This window comes from Antechinus flavipes, chromosome 1, assembly GCF_016432865.1.
Source record: "Antechinus flavipes isolate AdamAnt ecotype Samford, QLD, Australia chromosome 1, AdamAnt_v2, whole genome shotgun sequence".
NCBI classification, from domain to species: Eukaryota; Metazoa; Chordata; class Mammalia; order Dasyuromorphia; family Dasyuridae; genus Antechinus; species Antechinus flavipes.
In genome coordinates this window covers 327704021-327722280 of record NC_067398.1, presented here as the reverse complement: position 1 = coordinate 327722280, position 18260 = coordinate 327704021, and the positions used below count along the sequence as shown (strand labels likewise).

The 18260-nt window shown below is 37.3% G+C and overlaps 2 protein-coding genes across 2 annotated transcripts in view; both read left to right on the top strand.

Moving 5' to 3' along the window:
- The first annotated feature begins 2348 nt into the window (after nucleotides 1–2348).
- Nucleotides 2349–3308, top strand: LOC127556118 (olfactory receptor 13C7-like). The gene has a single exon (XM_051989047.1). The coding sequence runs from the start codon at nucleotides 2349–2351 to the stop codon at nucleotides 3306–3308; it is 960 nt and encodes a 319-aa protein (XP_051845007.1).
- Nucleotides 3309–8561: 5253 nt separating this feature from the next.
- TBC1D2 (TBC1 domain family member 2) overlaps nucleotides 8562–18260 on the top strand; it is a 57316-nt gene continuing 47617 nt past the window's right edge. Inside the window, exons 1-2 of the mRNA XM_051967037.1 lie at nucleotides 8562–9243; nucleotides 12151–12298. Of these exons, the coding sequence (XP_051822997.1) occupies nucleotides 8839–9243; nucleotides 12151–12298 (553 nt within the window). The 5' untranslated portion in view covers nucleotides 8562–8838. The remainder of the gene's footprint in view (nucleotides 9244–12150; nucleotides 12299–18260) is intronic.

The following is an 18260-nucleotide window of genomic DNA, read 5'->3' as shown; positions in this document are numbered from 1 at the left end:
AGAGGACCTAGGGATAAAGCAATCTGTGTCACAAGATATTACCATCTACAAACTTGACATCAAATTCTCTCCTCCTTTCTCAGGCATCCCAGTGTCACGAGATCACAGGACCTAGAAAGTAGATGTGGAATTCGAAAGATTCAATCTAATGAGTTCAATAGCTGTCATCAGAATAGACATGGGTAGATATAATCAATACAAAGAAATAGAGAAGAAACATAGGTGAACATGCTAAAGACCCACTATCAAAGGAAACTTCACAGCATCAAAGTTAAATGGAGGTAAGAGCTCTTGTCATTTTCTTTGATGTAAACATGATAATCAATCCAGATTAGTTCTTCTGCAGATAGAATAAATTCTGATAGCATTTATTCTTTATCCAAAACAACTTTCCCATTGTCATAAAGGTTCATCCACTCAATCCATTTCTAATTGCACACAAATCTACATGCTTTGGGGATAGGAAAAACAGAGATGCCTCTTTACTGTAGATTATCATGCAATTGAAAAAAGAAAAGAGTCCTTTTTCTGAGGATCATTTTTAGGTCCCAAAAACTGACATTATAACAATGCCTTTTGACTAACTGGTTTAGTCAAATAATTATGATCTTGAGACCAAGTCACATAAGTTAGTCAGTGTTTATCAGTCCATTAATTATACTCAGTTAACAACAATAAGTTCCTATAGTACAGAAAGACTGTATCTAGTTACTAGGAGAAAAACAAACAAAATAAGTAGTAGATAGCAAGGGACTTGTGGGGTGATTGAACATAGGAGCAATTAGTCTGAGAATAGTGGGAAGGAAAGAATGAAGAAATTGATGAAGGACTTTAACACTGTTGATTAGAAGTAGAGATATGATTCACATTAATTAGAGGCTATTAGGAAAGAAACAGAACTATGAACTAATACAAAGTGAACAAACTTTGCTCTAGGACATCAAAATCAACAAGACTAAAAAGAGAAATTGCGTATCTTCCCCAGAGCAATTCTCTATACCTTGCAATCATCTACCATCTTTCTACTAGGCAGGACAAATGTCTTTTTTTTGCTCAGCCCCAGGCCACTTCCTACAAAGAGTCCTGCCCCTTGAGTGTAGCTAACTGGGACTAACATTTTCTATCAGTGTGCCAGAATGATTCTACTATAAAAGTTAGAATGACTTGTAGAGTCATACTGGAATACTAATAGAAAATATTAGTCCCAGGTAAGTATAAATGCAGATAATAATACTTTTCAAAGTTGCTCTCTCTTCTCCATTTACTTTGCACCACCTTGTTTTAAGTGTCCTTATTCATCTTTCCTTCTTTAGCATCTTCCTTTTCTAATCTATTCTTCCTGTAACTTTCATAATAATCTTCCTTGTGTATAAGTCTGATCATGTCATTTACCTGCTTAAAAATATTTAGTGATTCTCTGTTGCCTGTAGAATAAAATACAAAATTCCTTAACTTGGCATTTAAGATCCTTCATAATGCAGATCCAGTTTATCTTTCTAAAACTGTTTCACTCCACTTAATCTGTCACATAGTGGACATTTCATCCATATTTTTCTTCACCCTGTCCCAACACTATACATTTGCAGAGATCATCCCTTATTCCTTAAATGGTCTACTTCCACATGTCTATCTATTCAAAATTTTTATCTTCCTTCAAATCTCAGCTCAAGGACCACAACCTTCATAAAAATCCATGGTACACCCCCCCTCGACTAAAATTAATCTATCTTCAAATTTTCTTTGTTTTTATCTCCCCTTGCCTGTACTACATTATGTGTAGTGATGCTGGTCTGTGTATTTGTCATATATCCTGTTGTTTCGTGTGGGGAAAAGACTAGGTTGTAAATTCCATAATGAATATTCATTCACTCCTCATATCTGATTTATAGAATATTTTCCTACAAACTCAGATCAAGTGTCACTGTTCCTCAAGTTGTTCCCCAAATAACATCAAATTCTTTATATATGCACACATGTGCACACATATAATGAATACATAAATACATATATATGTATATATATAATATATACTTATGAGGACATATTTTGTTTCCTCTTAACAGAATATAAGCTCCTTGATAACAGATATTATTTCATTTTTGGTTTTCTATTCCCAGAACCTAGCACAATTTCTGAAACAAAGTAGGCACTTATTAAATCTCATCTGAATGAATGAGACACTTTTCTGTTACCTGTTGGCTTCATATTTTAAAAGGTTAGAGAAAACAGTAAACACAGACCCAGAAATTTCTAACTTTTTCCAATTAAAAAGCAGTGGTGACCCTGTAATTTTTAAAGAATGAAATGTTTCACACTCTAAATTCTTGCAGGTAATGAACAGAAAATAAATGGAAGAAGGGAATCAGACCACCTATGTTACAAGATTTGTTCTCCTAGGACTTTCTGCGCATCCAAAGCTTGAAAAAATTTTCTTTTTGCTAATTCTAGTGATGTATCTGGTAATCCTTCTGGGCAATGGCATCCTCATCATAGTAACTATCTATGACTCCCACCTGCACACCCCCATGTACTTCTTCCTTGGCAACCTCTCCTTCCTGGACATTTGCTACACAACTTCTTCTGTCCCTCTGATTCTAGACAGCTTCCTCACCCCGAGAAAAACAATTTCTTTCTCTGGCTGCACAGTGCAAATGTTTTTGTCCTTCGCTATGGGAGCAACTGAATGCGTGCTCCTGAGCATGATGGCATTTGACCGCTATGTAGCCATCTGCAAGCCGTTGAGATATCCTGTCATCATGAGCAAGGCAGCCTACGTGCCAATGGCAATGGGGTCCTGGATAGCGGGAGCTGTCAATTCAGTTGTACAGACATCTCTTGCGATGCAATTGCCTTTTTGTGGAGACAACATCATCAATCATTTCACTTGTGAAATTCTAGCTGTTCTTAAACTGGCCTGTGCAGATATCATAACCAATGTGATTAGCATGGTAGTGGCAAATATGATTTTTCTAGTTGTACCAGTTCTGTTCATTTTTGTTTCCTATGTTTTCATCATTTCCACCATTCTGAGGATCCCTTCCGCAGAAGGAAAACGCAAAGCTTTCTCCACCTGCTCTGCCCACCTGACAGTGGTGATTATATTCTATGGGACCATCCTTTTCATGTATGCAAAACCTAAATCTAAAGATTCTCTTGGAGCAGATAAACAACAAATAGCAGATAAGCTCATCTCCCTGTTCTATGGTGTAGTTACCCCCATGCTCAATCCTTTGATCTACAGTCTGAGGAACAAGGATGTGAAAACAGCTGTGAAGAATATGCTAACGCAAAAGCTCTTCATTGAGTGAAGGACTAGAATGAACATTAGAGGTCATCTAATCCAAAAACACCCCTTTCACCGCTGATTTTTTTAACAGATAAAGAAATGAATCTAGAATAAGGGTTAGGGCAAAGATTTTAGCACCTTGCTCTGAGTCACATAACTTTTGTAGCAGATTCTGAACTAGAACATTAAAGATGTTTAAAAACAAAAACAAGTTCCTTGTGAGTAGGAATTATTTCATTCATTATATTTGTGTTCTCAGCATCTAGTAAAGTGCCTGGCATATAGTAGATACTTAATAAAGACTTGCTAATTGATTGATTTCTCTGAGATCCAAAATAGAAAGAATGTGATATGATATATGTATTTGCCAAAAAGATTTCATTATGTAGAACTAGAATGTAAAATAACACCATCATTTCAAAATCTTTTATCTTGGTCCCAAGAATTATAGATATAGCTCATAGAAAGTAGGATTTGTGCAAAATATTTGGTAGCTAAAGAGCCAAGTGACAACTGAGAGCAGGTGTTAAGTTTGTGTAACATTTTTTAACTCTTCTTTAGTGAAAATGATAGTATTTTTAAAAGGAATTCCTCTAGATGATATTCTTTTATCAGTCATTGTTTTTTTTTTTTCTAGGAATTCTTAAACTCTTACCAATTTTTTATTTACTCCCTACTGATATTTAACTCTGAAATTTTCAGTGCCTCTCACTCATTCCCCAGAGCCAAAAACCCTATATATATATTTATAAGTCTTTGGGAGATGAGAATGCCAGCAGTAAAATAGAGACTATAGAAAATAAAGAGGAGGAGAGAATTGTCTTTAAATCTCCTAATTTTATCTATATTATGACTAGACAGGAAAGCCATAAGGCAGAAAATAGAAAAGGGGAAAAAGAGAGTCTGGTGGACACAATGTATGTTCTTCCTTTTTTAAAAAAAAAAGCTTTATTGATATGTTTTGTATTTATATTACAAATATTCATAGATTATCCCCACTCCATTAGATCTTGTGTAATAAATTAAGACAGTTAAGCAAAATTAGTAACAATGAGTTCATATTGTGAGGGATGTAGAAGACCCTTACCCAAAATGACTACTCAGAGGTCCCTCAGTAGAAGGCAGAAAAGTTGTTTATTGAAAAACCTCCGGAGGATGAGCCATCCCATCGCTCGCGGTAGGAGGGCTAAAGAAGTAGTAAAGATACATAGCTTTTATACAAGAAATTACATCACAAGTAAGAGAGCATTGAAAGGGGAGGGGGAGGCATCTAATTGGTTGTTGCCAGTTGGGGAGATTGGAATGGAAGGTTTCTGTTTACCTGAAATCTCCTGATTTCTGGGAAACAAAGTCAGGCCTTCCTTCAGGCTTAATCCAGCAGACAGTGGTCCAGCTAATAGACTAAATATTGATAAATGTCAAATGCCAATAAATGTCATCAGTTCAGGTTAAGTAAATATGTTTCTAGCTGGCCAAGACTCAAGTAGATATGAGCCTGCACATATACAGGTCATAGGGGAGACACAGAAATAATAAAATACAGAAAAAGAATTCATACATTCCTGTAAGTTCTTCACCTTATCTATTCCCCACAATATGAAAGTGCATATAGCCTTGCACATCTGTTATATCAGCAACACACACATCTCTATTGAAAAAAAAAATACTTATTTTTATCAACAGATATCTATTTTCTCCCTATTCCTCTTCTATGTCACCCTATAGAGGAATAAAACAAATTGTTGTAATAAATATGCATGAAGAAGAAAAATAAATTCCTTCATTGCCTGTATATGTCAGAGCTGGGAAGGGTCAGGCATCCTGAAAGTCTATAGATCTGTTCTGTTGATTTCACCATTACATGCCTTTGAAACTTAGGCATCAGCACCATGCCAGAAAATTGAAGTTTCCACTTGAATTGTCTTAGGAAAATTCTGAAGATTAGTTAGCAAGATAAGATACCAGACACTGTGGTTCCCTCTCTTGAGCTGAAATAACAAGCAACAGGAGCAATTTTGAAGGACTGGCCACAAATTCCAAATGCCAAAATGAAACTTACCCCAAAAACTATTTTATAGAGAACGCCCACAAAGGAAGCACTCACATGATAGCCAGAAGAAGCTATTTAAGAACACTTCTGAAGATACTTAAAAGAATTTTGGTATCAATTGTGAGACACAGGAAATGCTAGTGCAGGATCTTCCATATGGCATGCCTACATCAAAGATGGTATCATATCCCATGAATAAAGAGAATTACAGAAGCACAATAGAAACATGAGATGGACAAATCTAAAGACACTTCCATCCCAAACATTCACATGCGCTACATGTGCCCAACTTGGGATAGAGCCTTCCAAATTCATATTGGACTGTTCAATCACAGATGAACATACTGTATCCTAACCTCAATATCATGATGGCATTGATCTTCTTTGAAAATGAAGGATGAATAACAATATGTGTGTTTGTATATATGTAGGCAGGTATTTGTCTTAATCCCACCCTAAAACTATTACCTCATTACCAAGTGATACCAGGAGAGGGTCATCATCAGTCCCCTTGAATTATGAGTGGTCAATTTATTAGCCATAGTTCTTTCACTTTCAAAAGTTATTTGTTTTTACAGTGTTATCATTAATGTACTATTTTGCCTGGCTTTATTCATTTTATTCTTTATCAATTTATTGAAGTCTTTGAAATTGTTTTTATAATGTAATATTAGTTGTCCTAATTCTACTTACTTTATTCTACATGAATTCGTACAAGTCTTCTTTCCATATCTCTTTGAAATCATCTTATTACCTAAGTTCTTATCGTACATTAGTGCTCCATTACATTCATATACCATAACTTATTCGATCATTGATCAGTTGATGGGCATCCAATTTCAGTTTTCTCATTTTTGCCACCACAAAAAGAGCTATGATAAATATTTTTTATGTTATGAGTGAAATATAATATAAAGGTAAACCAAAGTAACTTTTTCAGCAAGATAACATTAACAAGGGCATGCTGCCTGTAAATAAATAGGTCAGTGACTTGCTTCCATTTATATAAAAGACCCTGGCCAGATGGGAAATTTCCCTTTTATAGATTTTGGGGAGTACAGAACAAAGAACAGAACAGTTGACTGGATCATGGGATTAGAGACAATGATGACCTGAAATGCCACACTAAGAAGTTTAAACTTTATCCCTTAAATAGTGAGTAATCATTGCAGGTTTTGGGCAGGGCAAAGACATGGTCTGACTTGTATGTTAGGAAGATTAGTCTAGTAGGTGTGAGTGAATTGCAGCAGAAAGAGACCAGTTGTAGATAGGAAGCTATTAACAATCATGTAATCAGAGAATGATCACAAAATAAATATTTGTGTAGGGGAATTAGTGGACTGCATCCTCAATGAGAGAACTGTGACATTTCAAAATTTTAAGTTTTTTCCAAACTTGGAAGCTATATGACCCAATAAATAGAGTACTAGACCTGTATTAAATAGACATCTTGAGTTCATATTTGGCCTCAGACACTTATTAGCTGTGTGATCCTGTTTGCCTCAGTTTCCACATCTAAAATGAACTGGAAAAGGAAATGGCAATTTCAGCATCTTTGCCAAGAAAACCCCAAATGGGGTCATAAAAACACAACTCAATAACAATCAATTGAAACACTTTGTAACATCTCTATAATTTCTTAGTTTTCAAGAGTTACTGTGGTCAAAAAATTCATCACCCAGTCAACAATCAATCTGAATCTTGGGAGATTATGAATATAAATCCTGGGAGATAATAATAGCAGCTGTCATTTACAAAGTGCTTTAGTACAGAAAGTGTTTTTTTACTATTCGAGTCTCCTAAAAACTCTAAAAACTCTTAAAAGATTTAATACTAGAGAGGTAGATATTTAGGGGACTCATTTCACAGATGAGGAAACTGTGACGTTAAGTGACTTGAGCATAATCAAATACAGAAATAATATCTGAACCTAGGTTTTCCTGATTCCAAAAGTTGAACATTCTTTGTACTACTATAAACCCATTGAGAAGTGATAAACCTCTCAAAACCTAGCTAGCCTGGTCATCAGACAAGTAATTCAATGCAACTGAGTAGACAACAAGGTAATGCTAGCTTTGATTACATTGAGAAGCAGGTGCAGAGGCCATTGTCTGGTTATCCTCTACCCTAATCAAACTACATCTGGAATACTATGGTCAGTTCTGGGGGAGTGCACATTTTAGCAGAACAAACACATCCTGAAGGGATAGAACTAAGATCGTTCTGGAGACAATTTCAGACCACGAAGGAACCAAAGGCAATTTACTCGGAGGGCGGGGTGGGGGAGGAGGGGGGAGTAAAGAGGTGGATTAGTTTGAGAGCTTCCTTTAATCGTGGTGGAAAGGATTTTCAGCTTGGCCACAGCGGGGAAGAACTGGGAGCCATCCCACCAAATTGCAGACTTCCAGCTTTCTTTGATATATTGTCTCCATCTCCAACTAAATTCCTGAAGGGAACCAATTTCTTTTCATTTTATTTGTATTCACAGCTTTAGCACAGTACTGGGAAAAGTGGAAAAGCTTAATAAATGTTTTCTCTCATCTGACAAAAAAAAAAAAAAAAGCCAGAGGGAGCTCCTTTTCAGGGAGTGAGTTGCCCGGCCCCCGCCATGTCTTCGGAGCTGGGATAACTCCTTATCAGGGATGTCATCAATGGGATCCGGGTTCAGGCCCTACTACCCTGAAATTTTGTGAAATGGGGGAATGGTTTCTCAAACTCAGTGAGGCAGCCAGGATTACGACACTCTCTGAGGTCAGTCGGGTGCTCCACTCCTCAAGGGCTCGCCACACCCGATCGCATTAAAGGCAGGTAACTCCTCAAGTCAGTCACAAGGAAAGGATTGACAAGAACCCACGTGGGCCCAGGAAAATTCTCTAAGAGGAAGCCTCGGGCGGACAGGGCGGGGAAAGGGACAATCTTCCTTTTCTACATTTTGAGCTCCTTCTGATTTCGAGAAAAGGTGTGGACAATTTGGAATGCAGGAAGGGGGACTGAGAGAGGAAAGGAAGAGAAGTGAGCCCCGCCCCCAGAGGAGGCTGGAAACCTAGGGCTCGCTTCCCTACTTCAAGTCCTTTCCTATTGGAGGAGCCGCGAGCCAGCGGCAAAGATGGCGTGGGCAGCTGCCGGAAGAAGGCGTGGCCAGGAGTATCTCGGTCAGTGATGGGGAGGAGCTAGACAGGTTAGAGGCGGGGCTTTGTGGGGGGGGCGCGGCTGTCGGTGCAACAGCGTCTCAGTGAGCTCTGGCTCTGGAAGAGGTCGGGGGTCTTGCTTTTGCAGCTGCAGGTTCGAGGTATCCTTTAGCTGCCCCGCTCCGCTCCGCTAAGCCTTGGGCCCTGTCCAACTCGGGTCACCTCAGAACCTCCCAAAGCAGCGGGTCGGCACGGGACGCCCGACCCCCTAGCTGACGGAGTCTACCCACATCCACTCCGCCGCGAGTCCCGGAGCTAACCGTGAATGAAGCTTGGCTTCGGGAGGCCGTTCCCTCTCCTGCATTAACCCCGAGATGGAGGAGGAAATCCCGAAGGAGCCTGGGCCCCCGGCTCCCAACGAGGCTTCCCCCGAGTCTGAGAGCGGGGATGACCCCAGCCTAGTGACCGGGAAAGGTGTGGTGTCCTCAAATGACTCGGAGGCTGCTCTGCCCAAGCCCGAAAAAGAAGCCAAGAACGGGGCGCCCAAGAAGCTCTGCGGGTACTTGCTTAAATTCGGCGGCAAAGGGCCCATCAAGGGTTGGAAATCCCGCTGGTTCTTCTACGAGGAGAGAAAGTGCCACCTGAATTACTCCAGGACAGCCCAGGATGCTAATCCCCTGGGAAGTATAGACCTTTCCACTGCTACATTTGATTGCAAAGTGGAAGCGGAGGAAGGCACTTTTGAGGTCAAAACTCCCAATCGAGTTTTTACCCTGAAGGTAAATAGAATTGCTATTAGTTTGACCGTCTGTAATAGGTAAAATTCTATTAGCTGGTCCCGATCTCCCTTAATTCTAGTGCCTTCCCGCTATTGTTTATTTTCTGTATATTCTGCATTTAGCTTATTTGTACTTCAGTCAACATTTATTAAGCGCTACTATGTACATAAATGTTTGCATGCTGTCTCCCCAGTTAGACTAGGCTCCTTGGGAGCTGTATTTTCACATCTGGGGAATACCTTTTATATATTATTTTGTATGCCCTGAGGTTAGCTAAGTGCTTGGCATTCCGAAGGGTTCTTAATAACTGTTTATGCACTGATCTTTCAATGGTAAAATTTGGAATCGGGCTTATGACAAAATCATAACCTTAGGTCAAACTTTGTGTGTGTGTGTGTGGGAAAGATTCATTAACTATAGGACTGAGTATTTCTCTTTCCTTATTAAAAGTGAGATGTTGTGGATGGAAATTTTTTAATCTCATCAGAAATGGAGATTCTGGTTCTACATTTTGTCTCCTGGAATGGGTGCTTCCTGCTAGAAAAAAGCAAAGCACTTTAGAGCCTTTGATTTTTTTTTTTGACTGATTGCTATCATCCTAATTTGACGTGGATTGTTTTCTTTAGTTCTTCACTGATGCTTTTATTTAATTTGTATAATGTCCTTTCTGGGAATAATAGGATAAAGAGTTTGAGAAAGTTTGACCTAACTAGGTGGCTAAAGTGTAGTGCCTTAGGGTAGGATGTTCTATGCTGCCAAATTAAGTAAAGGGAAGCACAGATTACCCAGAACTGGAGCATAGAGCTAGGTTCCATTTGTAGAGGCATTAAGGTGTAGAAAGTATCTAAAAGTACCCTGTGAGATGGATAGAAAAACTATAATTATTCAATAAAAATCTTTATGGGTACTGCTTCCCTATATGATGACTTCTCTACATTATAGAATATATGTACATATGTACATATAGTACAAATAACTATAAATGATCTTCAAAGAGCAGCAAGGGGTGAAAAATTCAACTCCCTTTTGTCAACCTTGTGATAAGCTTCTAAGAAATTTATTTAGGCTGCTTCTCAGACCACAAACCTTGTATTCAAAAGTCTTTACAGCTTGGGCTTCATTAGCTTAGCCTTCTAGAATGTTGGTTCAAGGTTTTTGCTAACATCTTCCTTACATTGATTATCTTCAAATAACCCTACTTACTTGTTTGTACATATTTATTTTCATGTTACCTCTCCCTTTATGTTGAGACTGACTTTTTTGCCTTTTTATCTCCATTGCCCATAGAAGATACATAAAGAAGTGCTCATTAAGTACTTATTGATGGATTGGCTGGCCATTCCATACAATGATGAGACATTAGAGAAGGCTCTCAAAAACATAGAATATTATAAATAAAGTAAAGAGTAAGCATCCTGCCAAGTAAATGATGGGATTTGATTATAGGCAGTAGTGAGAGTCAATATCCAAGGTTATCCATAATGATGAGATAATAAATTTAGAACTGAGACTTTAGAAGTCATCTGATCTAACCTCTCTCCTTTTAAAGAAGAGAAACTGAGGGTCTGAGAGGTTAAATAATTTAAATAATTTGCATAAGGTCACACAACACCAGAACCAGCTGTTGACCTCCAGTTTTTTGACTGGAGTAAATCCAGTGTCCTTCATACTTTATCCATACTGCCTTCTTGTGTTTGGTTCTAAGCACCATATTTTAGTTCAGCAAACATTTCAATTCCTAGCCATATTCAAAGCCAAGGACTGACCGTATCATTTCCCTTGTCAAAAATCTTAAGTGGTTTTCCATCAACTGTAGGATAAAATACAAAATCCTTGGCCTGGCCACCTTTTCAGATTGATTTTATGCTATAACTCTCATATTCCATTTAAATGCTATAGCAGGAAGAACATTGTGTATGAAAATAGAAAACATCAGTTCAGATTCCAACTCTTGGTGATTTTCTACTTGACATAGGCAAATTATTTAATTTCTTTGTTTCCTCATTTTCCTCCTCTGTAAAATAAAGGCATTGGATTAGATTGTCCCCAATTTCCCATCAGGGCTGGATCTTTGATCCTTTGCTGGGCCTCATTCCTTCACTAACATGACAAACCAGTCCTTCCTTAACTGCTTCTCAGGTTCATTATCTTTATTGAAGGCTCCAACTGGGTGCCAACTTGGTGGTATTCTTCTCATCCCCACCCCCAAAAAGACTTCTAGTGCTTTTTCATTGAATGACATCTGTTTGTGAATATGGTATCTCTTTCCAGTGGAATGTAATCTCTTGGATGACAGAGGCTGTTTGGTTTTGCTTTTTGTTCTACCATTGTCAACCTAGCAGAATACCTGTAATGAGGGAATTCGGGATATAGGAAAGGGAAAGAAAAAGAATACACATTTATTATGTTATTTTTACAAAGCTCTGCTCCATCCTCACCTCACCACAGAACTCTGTGCCTTATGTTGATAAAGAAAAGCCATCACTTAACTATTAGATTTTTATGTAAGTAATAATTATTAAAAGAGAAACTTTTCCATTCCTGATAATTCCTAAATAGTTTATCTCCCCACTCTTTTTAAATGTAAAATGTTTTGGCAATTCTGACTGGAGCCAATCTAAGTAGAAGAAGCTCTCTGATTCATACCTTTGTGACTTTGAGCAAGTCACTTTACTTTGGAGTCCTGATTGCCTTGTCTATAAAAGGAAGGATTTGAAACAGCTGATCTCTGTGATCCCTTTCAGCTTTAGCCATATGATTTTATGTTAGAATTTGAGTTATCCTGAAACAGGTGGTTACCATACCTTTCTCCCTCCCTTACTCCTTCCTTTAAATAATATAGAGATAACAAGAACCAACTTACTTCACAGGAATCAAATATTGAATCTAAGTTTTGTGACTTCTTAGGCCGTCAACAAACAAACCATGATGTACTGGTTACAGCAGCTTCAGTTGAAGCGTTGGAAATATAATAACAGCCAGCCTGGAATCCTGGTCTCAGGGATCACTGATGAAGCTTTGCCTGGAAATGCCTCTCCCCTGCACATCACACTAGGTATCAAAAAATACTTTTCTTTCTATTGTGAGCCTTTTTTTTTTTTTTTTAACCACAAATGAACTCTTAATTATGTTGTCATTATGAAAACTGGAAATTAGGGGAATTCTTGGCTGCAGAAACAGTGCCTACTATTTAAATCAAGTCAACTAAGCATTTATTAAGTTCCTATTATATATGTCAGACAGTGTGCTAAACACTGGGATTAAAAAAAAAAAAGGCAAAAGCAACTCCTATCTTCAAGGAATTTACATTCTAAAGGGAGAGACAACATGTAAATAACTGTGTATAAATAAGATATATATGTATATAAATACAGATTTATACAGGAAAAATTGGAGGTCATCTAAGAGGGAAGGCCAAACTGAAAAAAGAAGATAGAGCAGGCATGGAGGACAACCCTTGAAATTGCAGAGTCTACAGACTGAACATGTTGTGGAAGGAGCAGTAAGGAGGCCAATGTCACTGGATCTGATCTAACACTCGTTTATTAATTGCCTATGTGCTAGGCACTATGCTAATATCTATAATTAATATTTTTTTAAAAGACTTTCCTCAAGGGGCTTATCATCTAAAGGAGAGGAGAAAACAGAAAAGGGGAGACATTGATTAGTGGGTATCTTGTTCCATGGAGGGCAGCAGAGGCAGAGTGGCAGGAGAATCAAGTCCATAATAAGCCCATCTGAGGGCTGAGGGGTGGGGTCAGTCTAGGCTCTAGTGGGCAGCATGGTGATGAGATTGGAGGGGAAGCTGCCCTTAACATGGGAGGGGCATCTTCTTGAAACCAGGTGGAGCAGTAGATGCAGAGGGGAATGACTCCTAATACAAGTGTTATGTAAAGATTGGAAAGAGCCTGGAAAGAGCCAGGCTATGAAGAGCCTTAGGAGTCAAACAGAAAATCCATATTTGATCTTCTAGATCACTAGTTTGTCGGATTATAGGGGGTGGCTTACACTTTAGACAGATCACTTTTGGCAACTGAGTAGAGTGTGGATTGGAATGGGGAGGCTTGAGGCAGAGAAATCAATCAGAAAACAGTTGTAGTCCAGCTGTGAAATGAGATGCTCCTTCAAGTGGGTGATGGCAGTAGCATCAGAGAGAGAAGAGGTATTTAGATGGAATCATTGAAGTCATCCTTTAGGTAGCTGAGAAGATACCCTTCTGATATGTAAGAAGTTTATTAGGCAGAATCTCAGCATACTTTGTAGAAGGTAACACTGCTGCAGAGCAAAGCAAACTGGCATTTATAAGGACCAGCCTTCACCTCTTTACCACTATATTCTAAAATATTAAGCATTTGCAGATCAGAAGGGGGGAAAGAAAGCATTGTTATTAATTGTTAGAGTGACAAAGTTATACTCCCAAATATAATATTAACTTGACACTATCAACTTGTCACTTGACTCCTGCTGGGTATTTATTTAATTTATATTCCTAAGCTTTATAGTCAACTAGAGTTAATTGTGATTTTTCTCATTGATAAAATTGTAATCTCCTTAACTAGTTTGAGCCCCATCCCAATTCATGATAATATTAGTTTTTTAATGAAATGAAGTCTCAAGTCAATAAATATTTAAGCATCTGTGTTATGTGCCTGGCAGTGTGCTAAATTCTGAGCAAGACAAAAAAGGCAAAACTTGTTCCAGCTTTCAAGAAGCTCACTATATAGAGCTCAAAATCTAATGTGAAATCATCCTTTCCCAATATTAATTACACTTATCTATATATAATTAAAAATTATAATTATCTCATGTACAAATCATTAATGAATGAAAATATCAATAGATATAGACATATTTAACTACCTAGAGTATTTTATGCTCTTTCAGGTCTCAATACTTTAGTAGGTTAACCACTCTTCACTTCCAGGAAACTCAAGTCTTATTCTACTTCAATCCAGATATTGATGAAAGTCTTTTAAGAATCTTCCAATGTTTCTGTTGAGTATCAGTCATTTCTTTGTCTTTCTTTTAATCATAGTCTTTCCAAAGTACATTGTACTTGCCAGTTCTTCACAGACTCTTTCTGGGATTCATTTCATAAAGTTTCTTTAAAACATATCATAATAGTTGTTTCACATGATCCTCTTTCTCTCTGTATTCTTCACAGATTCCTCATAGACCATGGGTCAAATATAAAATACACACCTCTCTGCCATCACTGGGAGAAGTACTTTGTAGTAAGGAATTTTCTCAACTTCCTAATTGCCAGTACAAACATCCCACTTCTGTACTTTTAAAGAGACAATAATAATCTCTGTAGCCTCTAAGAAATAGATTGTAAGCAAGTTACACTAATAAATGTTATATACATATTATGGGGTGTATTTTTTAATTTCATTTATCAAAAATAGAATATATATACTTATTCTACTCTCTCTTCTGGCCTATTGTTTTAGTCACCTATCATAAACTCAATAAGGAAGTCTTCCATAGTTTAATACAGAAGTTGGAGAAATGTTCTGCCTCTATGTGAAAGTTAATCCCTTCTCCCTAGGCCTACTTCATTCTTAATTCTTACAATAAGTATAGGTACCCTCCCAGGAGACGAAAATGCTCCAACTCTCAACAGAATGATTTTGGACACATTATTGTATCATGAAAAATGTTCTGAAAACAACATGTTATATGCCTTTTTAAAACTGAGAGCCTCAGTGATTTACATATTATTTCAAGAGTAATAATCATGCTTTTTATTGCAAAGGGAATTTAAAATATAAAAAAAAATTAACACCAGTCCAAAGTCATCTAGGAAGTTAGGACAAAAGAGTATTCAAACCCAAGTGTCAGTTTAAAAGTTTTTAAGTCTTACCCACGTGTAATTAATATATTACATTTATATGGATTTATTTTCAAAAATGATTCATATGCATTATCTCATTTGATCCCCATAATTCTTTTATGAAATAGGTGAGCAAATATTACCCCTATTTTGCAGTTAGATAAGAAGAAGAAGAAGTTTCCTTAACTTTTTCTAAGACTAAGTAGATACAGCTAGAAGTATTTGATCCAGCATTGGCACATGAGTCTAGGTTTTCTGGCTTGATATCCAATGCTCTTTCTGAGGTATCATGCTACTGCTCCAATGTGTCGTAGTTTTCTGGCAATGATATCAATTCTAACTGCTGGATGTCTGAGATGTCTGTCATATTCAAAGATGCTGATGCTGCCCCATCATCAGTTGCTTTGAAGTAGTAATAGTGAATTTGTGATCCTCTGTCCATTCTTTCTTCCTGAACCCTTTGTGATTTAAAAAAAAAAAAAAAGTATACATTTGTGAGATAAAAGAAGCTGGGGTTAGAGATTCAAAGTGGCACTCCAACAGAGTTAAGCCAGCTGGCACTTAGGACCAATTTTATATGAAATCACTGTCAGCTTATAATGTCCTTGAGCTGCAAACAAATTTGTATTTGTGGTCCTTAATTTGACTCGAGTCCTCTTACGTGCATGCATTTTGTTGACAGCTTTTCAGTTTGTATGGCTCCTAGATGCATTTCCCCCTTCTCTCAGCTAGATAATTCAGTTGCTAATCCTCAGTCCAACCTAGTGTGCTCCAGGCTGCTTCTGACACTGATGGGAAGGAATCAGGAATGAGTAAGGGATCACAACAGCATTTTACTATAGCCATAAGGCCACAATATAATGCCATACAAATTAAAATGCTTTACAATTTTTCACAGTTTTTCTATAAATGCTGAAAACTAGCTAGGACCTCTTGACTATAAGTAGAAAGATAAAAGAAAATCTGCAAGAAAAATGTTTTGCCCTTTGTCTGAATCTAATTTGAAATAGGTAAAATATATTACAATCACGACCTTTATAGAACTACTAGAAAAATGCACATATAGTTAAACTGCTAAAACTATTTCCTTTTGTAACTAAATCCCATTCATGTGAAAATTCGAAGAGGAACATTAGAGCTGCATAGTGTTGGATTGGTATTTAGAATCTTTCTAAAGTTTTATGTTTCTAGAGACTATCACTAATAAAGATCCTTTTTATTAAGTTGTGTCCCTTCCCCCATTTCCTTAACTTCTTTATCTACTGAATTTCCAACCCTGGTTTCATAGATGATTACATAATGAGTTTGAGCAATTCCAAATGATTAGACTCAGACTGGAGACAACCAGCCTTGAGATAACTGAATTCCCATATGACTGGTACTGGAAACTGACTAAGCAGAAGAATCAGAATATTCTTCGTTTTCACACTCATCTTTTTCCTTTGTTTTCACAAATGCCTTTATTTTTGTGTGGCTGTTTATTTAGAACATTCACATATAATTATTGTTTTATTGTACAATATCTACGTAGTATAAACAGAGCCTATATTCCAAGTTGCCCTGTCTCCTTAATTATAAAACACCTGCTTAAAGCTTTAGGACATGTATACAATGCCTTTTAATCTTAATGTGCATTTTAACATAAAAGAATGTATTTCCTCCTTCCCTGTTTCTAACAAGTCATGCTCTAATGCTTCATCCTAGTATGGAGGTGATACAGGACTTTTGACAGCTGTGCCAGCAGATCACAAATTCTGTCACATCCTAAAGCTATACCTATATGTATCTATCTATCTATAGAGCTTCAGATATAAGTTTGGGGACAAATTGACAGCTAGTGTCACAAGTGGGAATTGAACTATTGTCTGTCAGCCTCCAGAATCTTGCATACTTTCCACTAGAGCAAGAATCCCCTCTTCAGCTACCTAACAAATGGCTCTCTTCTACCCATGTAAAGATCTCCAATGCCTGAGATCTCATTTACCTTCTGAGGCTGCCCATTTCATTTTTAGTCCATTCTGATTGTTGGGATTTTCCCTTATTTCAAGCAAAAACATGCTCGTTTTCATTGTTCTACTTCTGATCCCTGGAGCCAAACAAAATAATTTTTAAATGTTTTTTTGTTTTGTTTTCTTTTCTTTTTATTATTATAACTTTTTATTGACAGAACCCATGCCTGGATAATTTTTTTTACAACATTATCCCTTGCACTCACTTCTGTTCCAACTTTTCCCCTCCCTCCCTTCACCCTCTCCCCCAGATGGCAAGCAGTCCTATATATGTAGAATATGTCACTGTATATCCTAGATACAATATATGTTTGCAGAATCAAACAGTTCTCTTGTTGCACAGGAAGAATTGGATTCTGAAGGTAAAAAATACCGGGAAGAAAAACAAAAATGCAAACAGTTTACATTCATTTCCCAGTGTTCTTTCTTTGGGTGTAGCTGCTTCTGTCCATCCTTGATCAATTGAAACTGAGTTAGGTCTCTTTGTCAAAGAAATCCACTTCCATCCGAATACATCCTCATACAGTATTGTTGTTGAGGTATATAATGCTCTCCTGGTTCTGCTCATTTCATGTTGCATCAGTTCATGTAAGTCTCTCTGTATTCATCCTGCTGGTCATTTCTTACAGAACAATAATATTCCATAACATTCATATACCACAATTTACTCAACCATTCTCCAATTGATGGATATTCATTCATTTTCCAGTTTCTAGCCACTATGAAAAGGGCTGCCACAAACATTTTAGCACCTACAGGTCCCTTTCCCTTCTTTAGTATCTCTTTGGGGTATGAGCCCAGTAGTAGCACTGCGTATGAACAGTTTGATAACTTTTTGAGCATAATTCCAAATCAAACAAAACAATTCTGATCTCTTTTCTACATGATTGCCCTTCATATATTTGAAGGCAGTTAATCTGTCTCCCATAAGTCAATTTAGGAATGGAGTCAGAATATGTTAAGTGGAACAAACAAGGGCCAGAGGAAAGGAAAGCTTGTATTTTGGGTGATCTGGAAAGACTTCATGAAAGAAATAGAATTTGAGTGGTTAAGCAATTACAGTGAATTTGTCAGATTGTCAGCTCTTAATAATTCTGTGAATCTCTACATACACACACACCCCTTATTCTTATACTTGGTTCAATTAGCTTTTCAAAAACACGATTTCTTCC